At 44.4% G+C, this 15,335-nt stretch overlaps 1 protein-coding gene across 1 annotated transcript in view; it reads right to left on the bottom strand.

Annotated features, from left to right (window-relative positions):
• The window catches only part of CRIM1 (cysteine rich transmembrane BMP regulator 1), a 314,546-nt gene extending 305,324 nt beyond the window's left edge, over nt 1-9,222 (bottom strand). The window contains exon 1 of the mRNA XM_030557098.1: nt 8,483-9,222. Within this exon, the coding sequence (XP_030412958.1) occupies nt 8,483-8,822 (340 nt within the window). The 5' untranslated portion in view covers nt 8,823-9,222. The remainder of the gene's footprint in view (nt 1-8,482) is intronic.
• Nucleotides 9,223-15,335: the final 6,113 nt, after the last annotated feature.

Genomic DNA, 15,335 nt, shown 5'->3' with positions numbered 1-15,335 from the left:
AGGGCTAGTCACACAATTTTCACAAGCTAGTGTGAGTAGTGTTTCATGGCACCTCAAGGGGCAGAACTGGGGAAAAATACCACTACTCAATGTCCTGTTTGACCCTGTGTAAAGAGAATAGTTTGAAAATATTCAAAGTACAAAAACTTTAAAAAGTCAACCAATGAAGTGTTTTAACTGATTTTGTTCATACTTAAGTTCTTTAGCTTCAGGTAGAGAACAAGAACGAAAACCTTCAGTCCAAATTTTAGTTAAGAACCTAAAAAACAAAAAGTGAAAAAGGTGGTGCTGGTGGGAGGTAAGAATGGAATACCCAACCTAAAGTTAAAATTAATAATGCTGTACAACTAGTTAAGAGGTCTTTGGACTACAGTAATGAGCTAGATATATCAATTTCATATGGCGCCACGCAAGTTAAATGTTATTGCAGCTACAGAAGCTAAGTGCCACACACCAAGAAATTACCAATGCAATCACATTGGACAAGCTGAAGAGGATTTAAAGAACAAATGTTACTGAGTATGGAGAAATACAGAGATAACTAAACAATTCTGGCTATTTGCTTAGTCTGGAGTTATTTGCACAGATTCTTACTAATGGAGAATTTTAGATAGATGAGGCAGGAGTAAGAAGATTTAGCATGAAAGTTTTGGCTAAATATCAGCAAAAAAAAGTTTCCTGACATATGAGCAATTAGAGGGACTTACCTCCAAAAGAGAGTACTGAAATCCTAATTCCTACAGATGGGTAGAGTACTGTTAAAAAAAATAGTATCACTGCACAGAGCATGAGTTAGATGGCCTGCCTCTCCCACTCAGCTTTCTTTAATTTGGGAGGAGTGGAAAAAGTATGCATTTGTGGTAATTTCTAGACTGGTTCAACACACAAACACAAAACAAAAACAAAAACATGTTCATGACAACATGAAAGAACTGTGAGGGTTCTGCCACACCAGTAGTTTGTCACCACATCTGAATTCTTTAAAAAATAAATAAATAAATTTAAAAAAAAATCTGGTGCACATTTTTGAGTATGCCCTGAACTCAGCTACTTAACACCATAAGATCAAGAATTAAATTTTCAATAGCCGTTTCCCAAGAGAATTTCAGAGGCAAGTTATATTTGAAAGTGAGACTTTGGCTTCTAAATAACTGAGAAGCTTTTGTAACTATTTTACCAGAAAACTATACGGCACTTGGCCCAAATAGACACCAGAAGATACAGCAATGACACAAGCAAGGATTAAACAGGGAGGAAAAACAGTGATATTCACATTTACTGTAAAATAGCTCTCTCCTCAAGAGAAACCAACTAGAAGTTATAGAAACAAGTTTTACATTTGTGAAGATTCCACTGACCCTTCTTCCTACAAGCAGGACTTACACGATATGCTTAGTAATGGAATCTTTAAAGCTTTAAGAGATGCACATTTTATAGCTATTTAGATAAAATTCCCTCAACCTTAAAAATTGTAAGACTAATAATGCTGAAGAAAACCTGTAAAAGCTGTCCCCAGAAGCAACACTGCCTTTATTTCAGATGAGAAAATGGACACAAACTCTGTTTCAGTTTAGCAAAATCATAATCACTTAGACTTTGTGGCAGCAATCTACACAATTTAATTTCCTTTATCAATTTTAGATTTGCTGTATCTCAATTTTGCTACTGTATACTTGTATTGTACAATCCTTCTTGTATTTTGAGAAAGGTAAATCAAGGGCATTTATTTATCCTCTGCTACACCAGAAGTTGGATACATTTCTGTCATGTCTTCTTCTAAACTAAGTAGTTTCAATATTTCTTCATATGAAACTTTTATAGAAAGATCATAGGTTTCCTACTGCTCAGTCAAGTTACAGTTTCCCCCCCAAGAGCCAAACTGACAAACATGACTGAAGACTAGGCAGTAATTCTTAGCCTCTAGATAGACGTAATTAAATTCTGTAGGAGGCACAAGACACCACCCCCCATGATGAAGCATGTACCAGATTTGTACAAAGTCTTCCTCAAAAGAAAAAACCAATATAACCTAATGTAAATACTAACATGTTGTATCTATACATGTATTACACAGCTGCCTAGGTGAAGATTTATCTCCTAACCCCAACAGACCACTACTTCATGTAGCTAGTTTCTTACAAGACAAGTTTGAAACAAGCTACAGATAGTAAAGAAGCTAGAGAGCTGAGTGCAGAGAAAGCTTTTGGTAGGTTAAAATGAACAACGTATCAGGCTGAAGCATTCAGCATATGTGATTCAAAGATAATTAATACAAATTAATGTACACAAAATTGGTAAGGTGAAGTATTCTCCATTTGTCATTTCTGCTCCAGTACCTTTATCTAAGCAAAACTATCCTGGCTACCAAAAGGCAAGGTATGCTTGGGCATATTCTTACGAAGGATTAGAATATACGATAAAACTTCACTTATAAGTTATAACAAATAACTTGGTTGTCTCAAGTCCACATCAGCAACAAGTTAATACTATCATCACTGAAAACAAACCTGAAAGATATTGCAAATCTGCAGATAAATTATCGTATATACTCGATCATAAGCTGACCCCCCAAAGATGGATAAGTAAAAATGGCAAATTTTTATGACCCATTCCATAAGCCAACCCTATAATTCAGGGGTTGGCAAACTTTGGCTCCCAGCCCATCAGGATAAGCCGCTGGCGGGTGGAGAGAGTTTGTTTACCTTGAGGGTCTGCAGGCATGGAGGTAAATCTAAGTAAACAAAAATGTCCTGGCCCACCAGCAGCTTACCCTGATGGGCCGGAACAGCAACTGGAAATGTTGCGGGGGAGAGAAGCTGGAGGTCAGGGCAGCAACTTCTATGACCACCCCCCACATGACCCCACCACTAACCTGGGACCTCCCCACATGACCCCTCCCCTGTAACCCCTCCCCACCCCTAGCTCAGGACCCTCACACTCTCCCCATCCCATCCCTTCCAACCTTAGTTGGGCCAAGCCAGAGGAGGATGTTTCTGGCCTGGCCAGAGCTGCTCCAGCAGGCCAGGCAGTGCGGCCACAGCCTGCCAGCCCTGGAGCTGGAGGGAGAGCAGCGTAGCCAGAAGAGGAGAGACTCTGGCCCTACCTCTTCCCTTCTGGCTCTGCTGACTGTGTTACCTCTCCTTGCCCCCACTGTTGGGGGGTGGGGAGGGAAGAGCTGTGTCCCACCTCTCCTCCCCTCTATACCCATTCATAAGCCAACCCCCTTCTCTGATGCTTCCCTTTTATTACTAAAAAATTTCTGCTTATGAACGAGTATATATGGTACTTATTTAGTATGCTGCTGCCATGTAAATTTCCATCCATTTATTTTAAGACACTTCTGCAAAGTGATCAAAACCTCTCTCTCAGAAGGAGAACAATTGGAGTTAAGATAAAGTTTAAAAGATTCTAAGTCTGTAAGAAAAAAAGTGTCTACAAGCCAAAGGTAAAAAGTGTGGGGAGGGGAGGAGAGGAGAGAGGCCCTGATCACTGATAAGCAGGAGTAATGAAAGTAGTCCAGCTCCCTCATCCCTAACTCCAAACTCCATTCACAGCAAGAGACTCCTGCCATAGAGCTGTCCCTAAACAGAATGGAGGACTCTAAACACCTCTGGTTAACAAAACAACTTGATAAGTCTAGCCAAATATCCAGCCAGTGAATGTAGTCCTTATGCAAGGAGAGGGGCTGACAGCCATAGGGAGTCAGAATACATACACCCACTAATAAGTTCAGTAATGGCAACAGTTCAAGCTTCCCATGTGATCTCGCTTGGAATAGTAGGAATCAACCACACTTAAAATCCCACACACACCACACCCCAAACTCTTACCCACCAGCCACTACTAAGTTTTTGTGGTGTTCATATACCTCCATTAGGAGGTGAATGGAGAAAAAATTATGTCAAACATTTTCAAGTTCTTCAAATTAAAAAAAAAATGCTTTACAATTCTGAAGTCAGAAAACAAAGGCTACATTTTAAAGCTCAAGTGTTTTAAATCTGGGCACCTAGTTTTACATTTAGGCAGCTAAATGAAGGAGGACCCTTACATTTAGAGGTCTAGGCTACACACAACTTCCAGTTAAGTCAGTGGGAGTTTCAGGTGTTCATCTCTAGAGAGCAAACTACCTGATAATTAAGTGCTTAAACATATGCTTGGGGAAGCTGGCACTAGACTCGCTCTTTGACCTGGCTTTCTCATACACGTGTTATGCATGTATTAATGTAAAAAAACCCACCAAAACGGATACCCCACTGTACACACTTCTACCACTGGGGAGAAGCATGAACAACATGAGACAGATGCTAATCACATCATTTAATGGAAGGCATTCAGATAATACAGTGATGAGCACAGTATAATAATCTGAGCAGAACACCTGAGTTTGAGTTGACTAAAATTTCCTAAGATCACTTTCAAACAAACAAACAAACAATCTACACAGATTTCTAATACTAAACAAAAATCACAGTTTGTTTCCCCAAAGTAAATGCGCTAAATGGAAAACATAATTAATGCAATTACATTAGAAACTCATTTGCTATACATAAGTAGTTTAATCAAAATAGACAATTGCTCATTCCTTTACATATTACAAAGTGTTTCCAATCATTGTTCTCACAAAGCTATCAGGTTAATCTTAAGACATCAAAAGGAAGAGTTACAATAAGATTTTTCACTGGTGATCCTTTTTTCTTATGCAGAGTCTATAGTGATTGATCAAATTCATATTTGAATTGGGTCCAATTAACCTCTCAAGAAACAGTAATTTCTCAGTATTTTAAAATATTAATGTGTTGATATCTTAATACATAAGAAAACTACACACCGATATACAAATCCCTTGTTTATGTGCTAAAAAGGCCATAAACAGGCTCATGTTATCATTACAGAGGCTGCAAGGAATTGCTCTCCATAAGACATTATTGTCCAAAGATTAAATTTAGATACCCCCTCCTTTTCTGAAATAAATACAGAATTCTAATTTTCTCCCCTAGGTTTTGCTTTCATTAGGAAAAAATAGCATTAGCTAACATGCATTAACCTCAACCTAAAAAGTGTGAAGACTACAAACCATTTTTGTTTTTTTTTTAATTAAAATCAGCAAAAAACTGGTACCTTGAGATAGCACAGGTTATTTTCACACCATGCTGATGTATTGGTTCAGCACAAATTCATACAGAAGAATCCATTTCCTAAAGTACCAATGTTACTGGTAGCAGCATACTTCAGGATTAGAGGCAAGTTCTGAACATAAATTCCTCCATTGGAAGAGACACCACAAAACTACTTTGTTCCACCAAAAGTGCAGATCACATTGATTTTGCTTTTTTTTTTTTGAGAAAATAACATCAACTGAAGTAGCTGTAACTGCAGCAGGTACAAATAACATCAGTCTCTGAAGACAACTGTAGGATCCTGAAAACATGAATAAGTTTTTCTATGTCAGAAAGGGTCTATGTCAGCTTTGTCTCAGCTAAGCCATTTATGAAACCACAAAAACAAAAAATTTCTACACTTATAGTTGTAACCAGTAGGGGTCATTTCAGTGTAAAGATTGCAATGAAAGGAAGAGAGAGACAAAAAATAAGTAAAAGATATCAGTTTCTATTCACATACATTGTAGTTATATACATTGTTTCCTTAACTAGTCAATTTCACTTTTATTGAAGCATATCTGTTACAGAAGAACTGCATGCACTGCAATAGACATGACATATAGTAATAATTTATCCCCTTAGCCTGTGAAGAAGAGACTACTTATAGTATTAAAAGCTAGCAGTAAGGTAGACAACCTACCCTGTCATACTTCTACCTGGAAGTTATATATCTAACCTGTCTGATTAGTTCAAAATAAGTCCTTTTATTGGTTTAGAGATAAAACATTAAAATTTCTTCCACCCCAAACAAAAAAACTAGGCCAGTTACATACCGAACAGTTTCGTAGCTTAAGACAATGCAATTACAGACAGAACTTTACATAAAGCAACATTTATCCTAGTAAAATCTTCTAGATTTGGTAAGTTTAAGCAGTTGCTTCTTTCATTTGAGAATAATAGTTCCTAAATTATCTCCTTGATGATTGCTACAGGAACAACTGGAACTAGTTTCCAGTCACAGAGCACTGATTGAAATATAATCTTGCCAACGGATGCTTCATACCATTTTTAAGAGTATATGGGACATTACTAGTTGAAATCATGCAAAGTTCATATTGCATCACTTCAAAAAGAATGAAATGTTCGTAAACTGCCAAAGAAGTCCACATTGTGATACACCAAGGGAGCTGGCTTGTCAAGACATTTAAATTACTGTAGGCTTTCATTATTCCACTCTTCTGATTGAGCTATGCTTATACTTGGAACATGCAAGAAGAGGAACCATTATCCAAACAACTGAAAGATATTTTAATTATGATAACTTTCTATATACTTATAATATTCTGTATATGTATATTTGTTTTAAATCAATTTGTTTCTATGTATGTGGGAAAGAAAGACCAATGCAACACAGAATGAATCAAGCAAGCCTCTTGAAAAATTAGTTCAGAACTATTTATTAATTCATTAAAATACTCAACCCAATTCTGCTCTCTTCACTTCAGCTATGCCCACGGAACCCACTGAATGAATCTTGAGGGAAGAATGTTATACAGAAACAAACAGTATATGTACAGGACACACCAACTTCGCTCATATTTTTATGTTGTGGTTTATTAACTTGTGGATAATATATCAGTTATAAACTAGTATTGGATACTAAAATGATACGTTTACCAGCAAAGAACATATTTAGAAGGCTGTCAGTTTTGTCAGGATGGCAGTTTTATTTTAATGGTTTTGTTATGTTGTTTTCAAACAGTTTTTGGATGAGTGCCTTCTCCTTAAAAGATATTTCCGAACTCTTTACTGCCCTCTAGCCCTAAAAGCCAAGAACACCCTCTCCTTTTACTTTCCAGAATTGTCCGGCCTGTCTTTAAAGAACCCACCAAATAAAATTAGGCATTTTCCACATTGAACTATTTCTAATCTCTTAACATCACGATGTATTTTACTTTCTTACATTTTAAAGTTTCCTTTCCTCAGCAACCTGACAAATGACAGACTCCAGGACTCCTTCCTGCCAAGTAAAGGTAAGCAAGTAAGCTACAGGGGAAAATATCCCTGGATTTCCTATATCTAGTCATCTTCGCCACATCTGAAGCAGGCAAAGTGAGATTGGCGCGTTGGAGAAGAGCTGCTGCTGCCGCACGGATTTTTCCCTTGTAGGAAAAAGACGCATTTCATCACGGCGGCGGTGGAGGGGGAAGGTGTTAAGTGACAGGAACAGGAAGGAGAAGTTTGCCACAGACGATCAGTCTCTGTATTTCCTTCCACAGAAGGAATCCGGAATAAGCATCACGTGTATTATTGATCTCTGTTTATTGCATGAGGGCAGATTGCCAGGCTGTTGTTTCAAGCGCTTTAAATCTTATCAAGAAATTTGGCAGGGACATAAGTAGTTGGCCGAACTGATACTAGTTAACACGATCTACGAATGAAAAGGGATTCGAGGTTGCACCAGTTTGGGAATTTACAACAAACTACTTCAAACTACCAAAACTTAAATCAACGTTTCAAAACATGGGTTTTTCTCAGCAGCAGCACCATTCAGTTAAATCCTGTCCGAAAGTCAGCGTGAAGGCAAAAAAGTTAGTTGCTACCACACCACGATTACTACTGGTCTAATTTTCCTCTCCCGGTTGCGAGAAGCAGACAGTCTCACGTAAGAAACGGCATGGCCGGCAGGAACAGAACCACTACTAATGTCGAAGAAAGCAACAAGGTAACAGAAAGAGAAAGCTTAGGCTATACCCGATACCAAACGCTGCCAGGAGGGAATAGCTCAATCCTGGTGCCCCACCAAAACAACTAGTGAAATCTTCATTCAAATTTAAACAATCGCAATCGATTTGTAGACAAACGCGGGAGAGGGAATAAGCGTAACAACTCCCCAGAGCTGCAAATAAATACAAAAGAGAACATCTGCCCAGGATCAGTGGACGGGTTGGGAAATAATCATGTGTTGCTCCCTTTCCAACTGCACGGAGATTTAATTGGGAGGGGGAAGGGAAGATGGGCAGAAAAACCCAGACAAACTCCATCAAGAACAAGGTCCCACCAGCCAGCCTCACATGCCCGTCGTCCTCCCGCCCGCCCCGACACCTCGCAGATAAGACATGTTTTGAATAGTAACAATTCACATTTAAACCCCCCGCAGTTCACACAGACTCTGCACTGGACGGGTTGGGGGGAAACAATCCAGTCACAAGGCGACGGGACCCCTTTGCCCAGCCCTTTAGCTGACAAACGAGAGGGGGCCGCAGCGACCCTCGCGCTCCAAGCAAAGGAGCTTAAAACTTCGCGAAGAGGGAAGCGGGGAGGCACCGGGCAGGGCGGGGGCAGCCCTGACAGGAGCAGGGAAGGGGCCGCGCTGCTGTTACCTTCGCAGACGCCCACTTCGTACTCGGTGATGGAGTCCCCGTTGAGCGGGGGGCGGATGACACAGCGCAGCCCGCGGTCGCAGGCTCCGTGCAGCCCGTATACGCCCCCGCAGCTCTCGTTGCGCTGCCGGGCACACATGAAACAGCAGCCACAGATGCCCAGCACGATGCTGCCGGGGCAGCTCTTGGGCTCCTCGCACTTGGACTCGTCGCAGGGGAGGCAGACGAGCGCCCGGGTCCCGGACTCGCCCAGCAGCACTAGGAGCAGCCAGCCCGCCCCCAGGTGCCAGCCGCTGCCGCCCGGGCGCCTCCTCCCCGCCAAGACCGCTGCCAGGTACATCCCGGCCGCCGCCGCCCGGGCCGGCCCGGGGGAGCCGCACAGAAGCCCCCGCGTTAGGTCACGGATCCCAAAGTCCGGCCCGAACCAGCCCAGCGTCGGCTCCTGTCTGCCGCCCCCGCCTCCCAGAGAAAAGTTTTCTCTCTGCGGCGCCAGCCAAACTTCTGCTCCAAGGAGCGGCGGCAGCGGCTCCGCCCGCGCCCCTCCGGGAGGCTGCGTCCGTCCGTCGGTCCCTCGCCTGCCCCCTGCGGGCTCCGCAGCTCCCCTTGCCCCACCGGCTCCTCGCTCAGCTCCGTGCGGGGGCGCGCTGGGAGGCTGCGGCGGGTCCTGGCGGAGTGAGTGCGGCGGTGGCGCTTGGCTCTACCCAGCTCACTGCCCGAGCCCGGACTCCTGCCTCCGGCTGCCTGCGACTCTCCCAGCACTGCACGCGACCCCTCCCCGTTCCCCATTGGGCGGCGATCGCGATCGCCCCGCCCCACCTTTCCGTCCGTCCAGCTCATTGGCTAACTGACTCCGCTCCGCCCCCTCCTCTGCCCCAGATCGTGGAGCTAGAGGCTGAGCGGCAGCCGCCTGGGCCCCACCGCGGTGACCGTCTCCCTCCGCCCTTTCCTCGCCCGGGGAGGGGCGGGCACATCCGTGTCGCCGTGCGGGCCGGAGCTCCGTGCGCGTGAAGCCCCGCCCGGGCCGAGAAGGCAGCAGCCCGGAGTCGGGACAGGCGGCGCCTCGCGCCCGGGCGGAGCTGAGGGAGCCTCCCGCTTTTCCCTGGGGTACAAGACCCGGGACAAGACTCCCCCGCTCCCCCCAGGCTCAGTGGCTCTCCTCAGCCAGGGCCACGGAGCCCCGAGCGAGGGGATATTACCGGGCTCCCAGCAACGCACCGGGGAGTGGCTGCTGCCCGCAGGACTGAGGCGGAGGTGCCCGCGCGCCGGCGGCTCTACTGCTATTGAAGCTTTTCCGGCTTCTTAGAGGGATGAGCGTGGTATAACATCTGGGAAGTGTCACCGCCCTGGCCCTGCCCGTAACAGCGCTGACGACACCTCGCCAAAAGGGTTGGGTGCTCTCTCAAGCACGCTTCTTCCTCCTCCCCCCCCACCCCCCCCAGCCCAGGGAAAAGCCTCCATTGCTCCCATCAGTTTAAGACCCTGAGCTTTTCACTTCCACTTACAAACAACACGAGAAACCCAGCGCTTACAGCTCGTGTGTAAAGTGTAGCGAGGAAAATTGTAGACTACGGGCATATTATCGGTCTCCACTGGAGCAAAAATATTAAGCTTTCCTACTTACCAGTAAATCTCCCTGTCAAACTGCTGCCCTTCCCTGACTGAGAACAGAAGAGCAGTCCTCAAAAGAAACACGGGGATATGTAATAATTAAGCAGGAGAGCGAGCATGTGGGAGCTAGGGACTCATTGAATTAAATAGCTGAACTACATCCCAGTGGAGAAACAGAGAACGGTAACAGAGGTGGGAATTACAAATAAATAAATAGTTTGCTTTGCTCTCAGTAAAGTGTAGGGAAAGTAGCCAGCTAACTGACAAGCCAGGAAACCCTCTAGTCAGAAGACCAGCAGCTCTTTAGACTGTATACCCAGTAGGTTGCAGAGTGCCAAAGGTGCAAGATGAGTACCCTGTTTATGAAGCTATGCATGCCAACCTGTGGAAGGGGGAAAAATAATGATGTGGCTTATAGGAATATAGTATAGTATGCCCACCTCAGAACTACCTGCATCAGTTTTCCAACTGAGGAAGCCAGTACCCTGACAGAGGTGACCAAAGAGGAACAAAGGGACACTGTCCATTACAAAAAACTAGTCCTTCAATAGTGGCAGAAGAGGAGGATCAGTGTGCACAGATCAAGGCATTACAAATGTGCTAAATAGACAGGCTGTAGTGTTACTGAACTTCATACATTTCTGATGAAAGAATATGCGATGACTGTAAGAATAAGGTAACTTGCTCAGCTGGTGTGATTGTGGCAGCCCTCACAAGGCTGAAATGAGGAAGTCTTTGGTTGCACAAATGGGTATAGAATTTGATATAGAATTATAGCTAGGACCAGGGGTGAAAGTAACTTACAGGACTTACCGGTACTGCCTGAGTTCTGAGGTGGAGCATGGCCTCTCAAGATTTAAAGGCCCTGGGGAATCAGCTGTGGCTGTGAGACCCAGAGCCTTTGAATCAACCAGGGGCTCCCAGCTGCAGAGGTGGCTGGGACCCCCCCACCCCTGGGCTCAGGGGCAAATTAAAGGGCCCGGGGCTTTGGCTGCCAGGGGGACCCTGAGTTTTGTGGGGCTGGGGCAGAGATTTAAAGGGCCCAGAACTCCTGCCACTGAGGAAAGCCGGAGTTCTTTAAATCCTGGCCCCTGCCAGGCCGCCAGAGCCATAGCCAGGATTCAAAGGGTTCTGGGCTGCCTGCAGCCACGGGGAGCTTTGAGCCCTTTAAATCCCTGCTCCAGCCCAGCCACCGGAGCCGCAGCTGGGTTTTAAAGGGCTCAGGGTTGCCCGCAGCTGTAGGATGCTCTGAGCCCTTTAAATCCCTGCCATGGATGTCAATGTGGTCCAGCATGGTGTACTGGCTCTTGCTGGTATGCCATACTGGACCAGACCAGCTTAGTTTCACCTCTGACTGTATGTATGTTAATGTGTATAAATGTGTCACAAACAATGCAGCTGCAGCCTGCCACCGACCAACAGCGACCCCAGCAACCGTCCCCTGTGGGCTGCTGCCTGCAGACAGCCCAGCAGGTGCCGCTGGGCTGGTTCTGCCAAGGAGTAAGTAACCAAGGCAAAAACCACAGCCAGCCACCGGGGGGCGGGGGGGAAGTCAGAGGTGAATGAAGGACAACTGGAATAGCCTTTATGAAATATACAAGATATTTAGAGAAAGTTTTGTCAATTTCAGACTTTGCACTCTGCAGGTAGGACAAAACAAAAAGAGATCTGAGACTGCATCCAATGTCCTAAGGACATTTCAGGTGTTTAAATCAATATATAAAGAGGGTGGATTGGAATGAAAACCACTATTTCTTTCAAAGGAGGCACAATAATTTCCCTGAATATTCAGTTTTCCCCTTCAATCCCTTTGTGGTTTTGTCTATGGGGGCTATTTGCTTTCCCTGTGAATCTTTAGTTGTTTTAGCAAAATTGCTTTGCCCAAAATAAACCCTAATCATCATGACACATCTTTCCACCATGTTCTCCATGTTTTTTTGTGTTGCTTTTTAAAAACAGTAACATTTCAAAGAGGATCTGCAAGCAGTTTGAACATCACAACCATGACCCTCCGCTGGGGAGGGAATGGGATAGATTTGAACTGGGAAATGGTTCCTGATTTTGATTGTGTTTAGGAGATCCCCCTCATCCCGGAGGGACAAAAGAACTGCTCCTGCCATGGTCACACACACCCAACAACTAGGAGTGAAATTAACAAGGATGCTAGAAACGGCTCCTAACTCTAGGCACTGAACTGCACAGGGAACAGCTGAGTTTAAACTGTTATTTTGCAGGCAGCAGCAGCAGGCATCTCAGCCAGTGCCCCTACTGCAAGCTAGAGCCTAGAAGAGAACCCTTGCTGGGGTGCGGGGGAGGAATGCAGAGCCTTGTCTGCAGCCTGGCTGGAGGAGGGGGAGGGAGGAGCCGAGAAACCAATGTGACAGTGAGTTTTCCCCTTCCACCTGCTTTTATTAGCTCTGGATTTAAGCTGTGCAGCCAAATGCTTGTATTTGTTGTGTGTATTAGTACTGGAGAGATCCCCTCACCCCGGGGGCAGTAAAGGACTGCCCTGCCATGGTCAAACACACCTTCCCCTCAACCCCATCCCCCAAGCTACTGTGAGTGAAATTAACAAGGATGCCAGAAACCTAGCCCTGGGGGCTGAACCATCAGGGAACAGCTAACTTTAAACTATTCTTATGCAGGGAGCAGGCTTCTCTCTCCCTCCCTCAGTAAGTCTCCTTTTCTTACCAGTCCTCCGTACCAGCTTACTTTCACCTCTGGCTAGGACAAAGGTTCTGAAAACTAAATATAGGCTATTAGAAAGAAGTCTATGTATGCTTTTATGATTTTTCCAGTTCTATATACAAGCCTAGCTTCACAACAGGAATTAATGTCTCAATATAAGGTCAAGACTAAAGACCCCAGGGAAAACTCCATCGCTGGCAGGGTTAAGGACAATTTGAACAAGAGTTTTAAGTATATCTGGGAGAGACAGGGAAGCTTGCTGTGAATGTGGGGGGGGAGCAGATAGATAGGATGGGGAATAAGGGAGTTACTGAGACTCAGGGAAGGGAGTAGCCAGCTCCAGGCTGGGAGAGGAACCACCGAGACCACTACCAACCTGCTCCCCAGTCTCATCCCCTCCACAGTGGTCACTCCAGCTTCTCTAGGTCCTGTTTTCACCTCTGCCCTCCCGCCACCCACACAATGTGCACAAGTATGCACGGGAATAGACTCCATAAAATATTTCCATTGTGATGGCGATAGCCCCACTGATCCCTAGTCCTATCATTCCTATATATCAGGAACAAAAAATATCTTAACAATGGGTTAGGCCCATTGCTAGACAGAGAAGGTAAACAAGTTGATACTGAAAAGGCAGAAATATTTAATAACAAATATTTCTGTTCTTATTAGGAAAGAAGTAGGATGATGCACTTGTATCACATGAGGATGGCAAAATATGTTCATTTATTAGTAATTAAGGAGACTGTTAACGAGAATCTATGAGGGATGTTAAATCAGCAGACCCAGATAACTTGCACCCAAGAATAATAAAAGAGTTGGCTGAGGGGATCTCTGGTCTGCTGATGTGAATTTCTAATAAATCTTGAAATAATAGGGAAATTCCATAAGACTGGAAAAGCACTAATTATTTAAGTGAGAGACTTAAAGAACTCAATGATTTAGTTTATCAAAAAGGAGATTGATAGATTACTTGATTAAATACCTTCACGGTGAGAAAATATGGGGTATTTAAAGGACTCTTTAATCTAGTGGAGAAAGGCATCTCATGAACAAATGTCTAGATATTAAAGCAAGACAAATTTAAATTAGAAATAACCCACACATTTTTAACAGTGAGAGTATTGGAACTGGCTATTGGAACAGGCTATTGGAACATACTACAAAAGTAAGCAGTGGATGCTCCATCTCTTGTTGTCTTCACATCAAGACTGGATGCCTTTTTAGAAGATATGCCTTAGATAAACAAGTTATTGGGGTCAACACAGGGATAACTAGGTGAAATTCTAGGTTTCTGTTATACAGGTCAGACTATATGACCTAGTGGTCCCCTCTGGCCTCAAAAATCTATGAATCTGTAGTTGAGAAGTTGTATAGAGGAAAGACTGATTCTCTTTTCCCAGTATATGTCAGGAGTAGCTCCATTAAAGCCAATGTTAAAACTGGTATCAGTAAGAGAAACAGGCCCAAGATGCTTGCATTCATTGACATTTTATGCAGGAAACACAGAACAGAAATGTCATCCCTAAATCAAAGATTTTACAATCTAAATATAAGAAAAGAAACAACAGATGGATAAGGACAGGCAGATTGAAGAGTACAAGAAAACAATGAGAGAGTTTATCTTTACAACTTACCTTCATTGCTACTCTGAACAGGTTGTCCTTGTACTGGTGGACTGACAGTGGGAACAGGTTGCATCTTGACTGAGTCATAGCATGTAAGGCCAGAAGGGACCACCAGATCATCTACTCTGACTTGTATATTACAGGCAGCAACCCTAACCAGCACCCACACACTAAATACAACCAAAACAGGTCAAAATATTACAGCTCACAGGCCCTACCAAATTCATGGCTGTGAAAAATGCATCACAGACTGTGAAATCAGATCTCCCCTTAGATGTGGGAATTAAGGGTGCTGGGGGTGTGGCTTCACCCCCTGGCTTGAAGTGGTTTCCATTATATACAGGGTTTACCATTTGGTTCAATGGCTCTCAGCACCCCTACTATACAAATTGTTCCAGCATATGGATTAACCCCATGATGAAATCTAGCTATTTGTAGGGGGAAGGGCAAGGCTGGAGGATCCCCAGCCTGGAGCTTCTACTGTGCACCAGGCTCCAGCTGCTAGTCCCGTCTGGGCTGAGGAGGGATGGGACTTCCTCTTCTCCTGCACAGCTGCTCTAGAGAGGAAGATCAGACCCACCTCTGGGTACCTCCCTGGGCTGCAAGAAGCTCCTTGGCTGCACTGCCTTCAGAGCCCAGCTCTGAAGGCAGCATAGAAGTGAGGATGACAATCCTGTGACTCCTCCTACAACAGCTTTGCAAGCCCCCCCACCTCCTTTTGGGTCAAGACCCCCACAGTGACAACACCCTGAAATTTCAGATATAAACATCTGAAATAGACTATTTTTAAAATCCTGTGATGGTGAAATTGACCAAAATGGACTGTGAATTTGATAGAGCCCTAATTATGTGCCACAAGCAGAAAGTAAGAGGAACCATGGTGAACTCATTGCCCAAGGTCCCTGCAGTAGCAGGGAATTGATTGAGTA

This window comes from Gopherus evgoodei, chromosome 3, assembly GCF_007399415.2.
Source record: "Gopherus evgoodei ecotype Sinaloan lineage chromosome 3, rGopEvg1_v1.p, whole genome shotgun sequence".
Lineage (NCBI taxonomy): Eukaryota > Metazoa > Chordata > Testudines > Testudinidae > Gopherus > Gopherus evgoodei.
The sequence above is the reverse complement of the archived record's forward strand: the minus strand, read 5'-3'. Positions and strand labels throughout refer to the sequence as shown.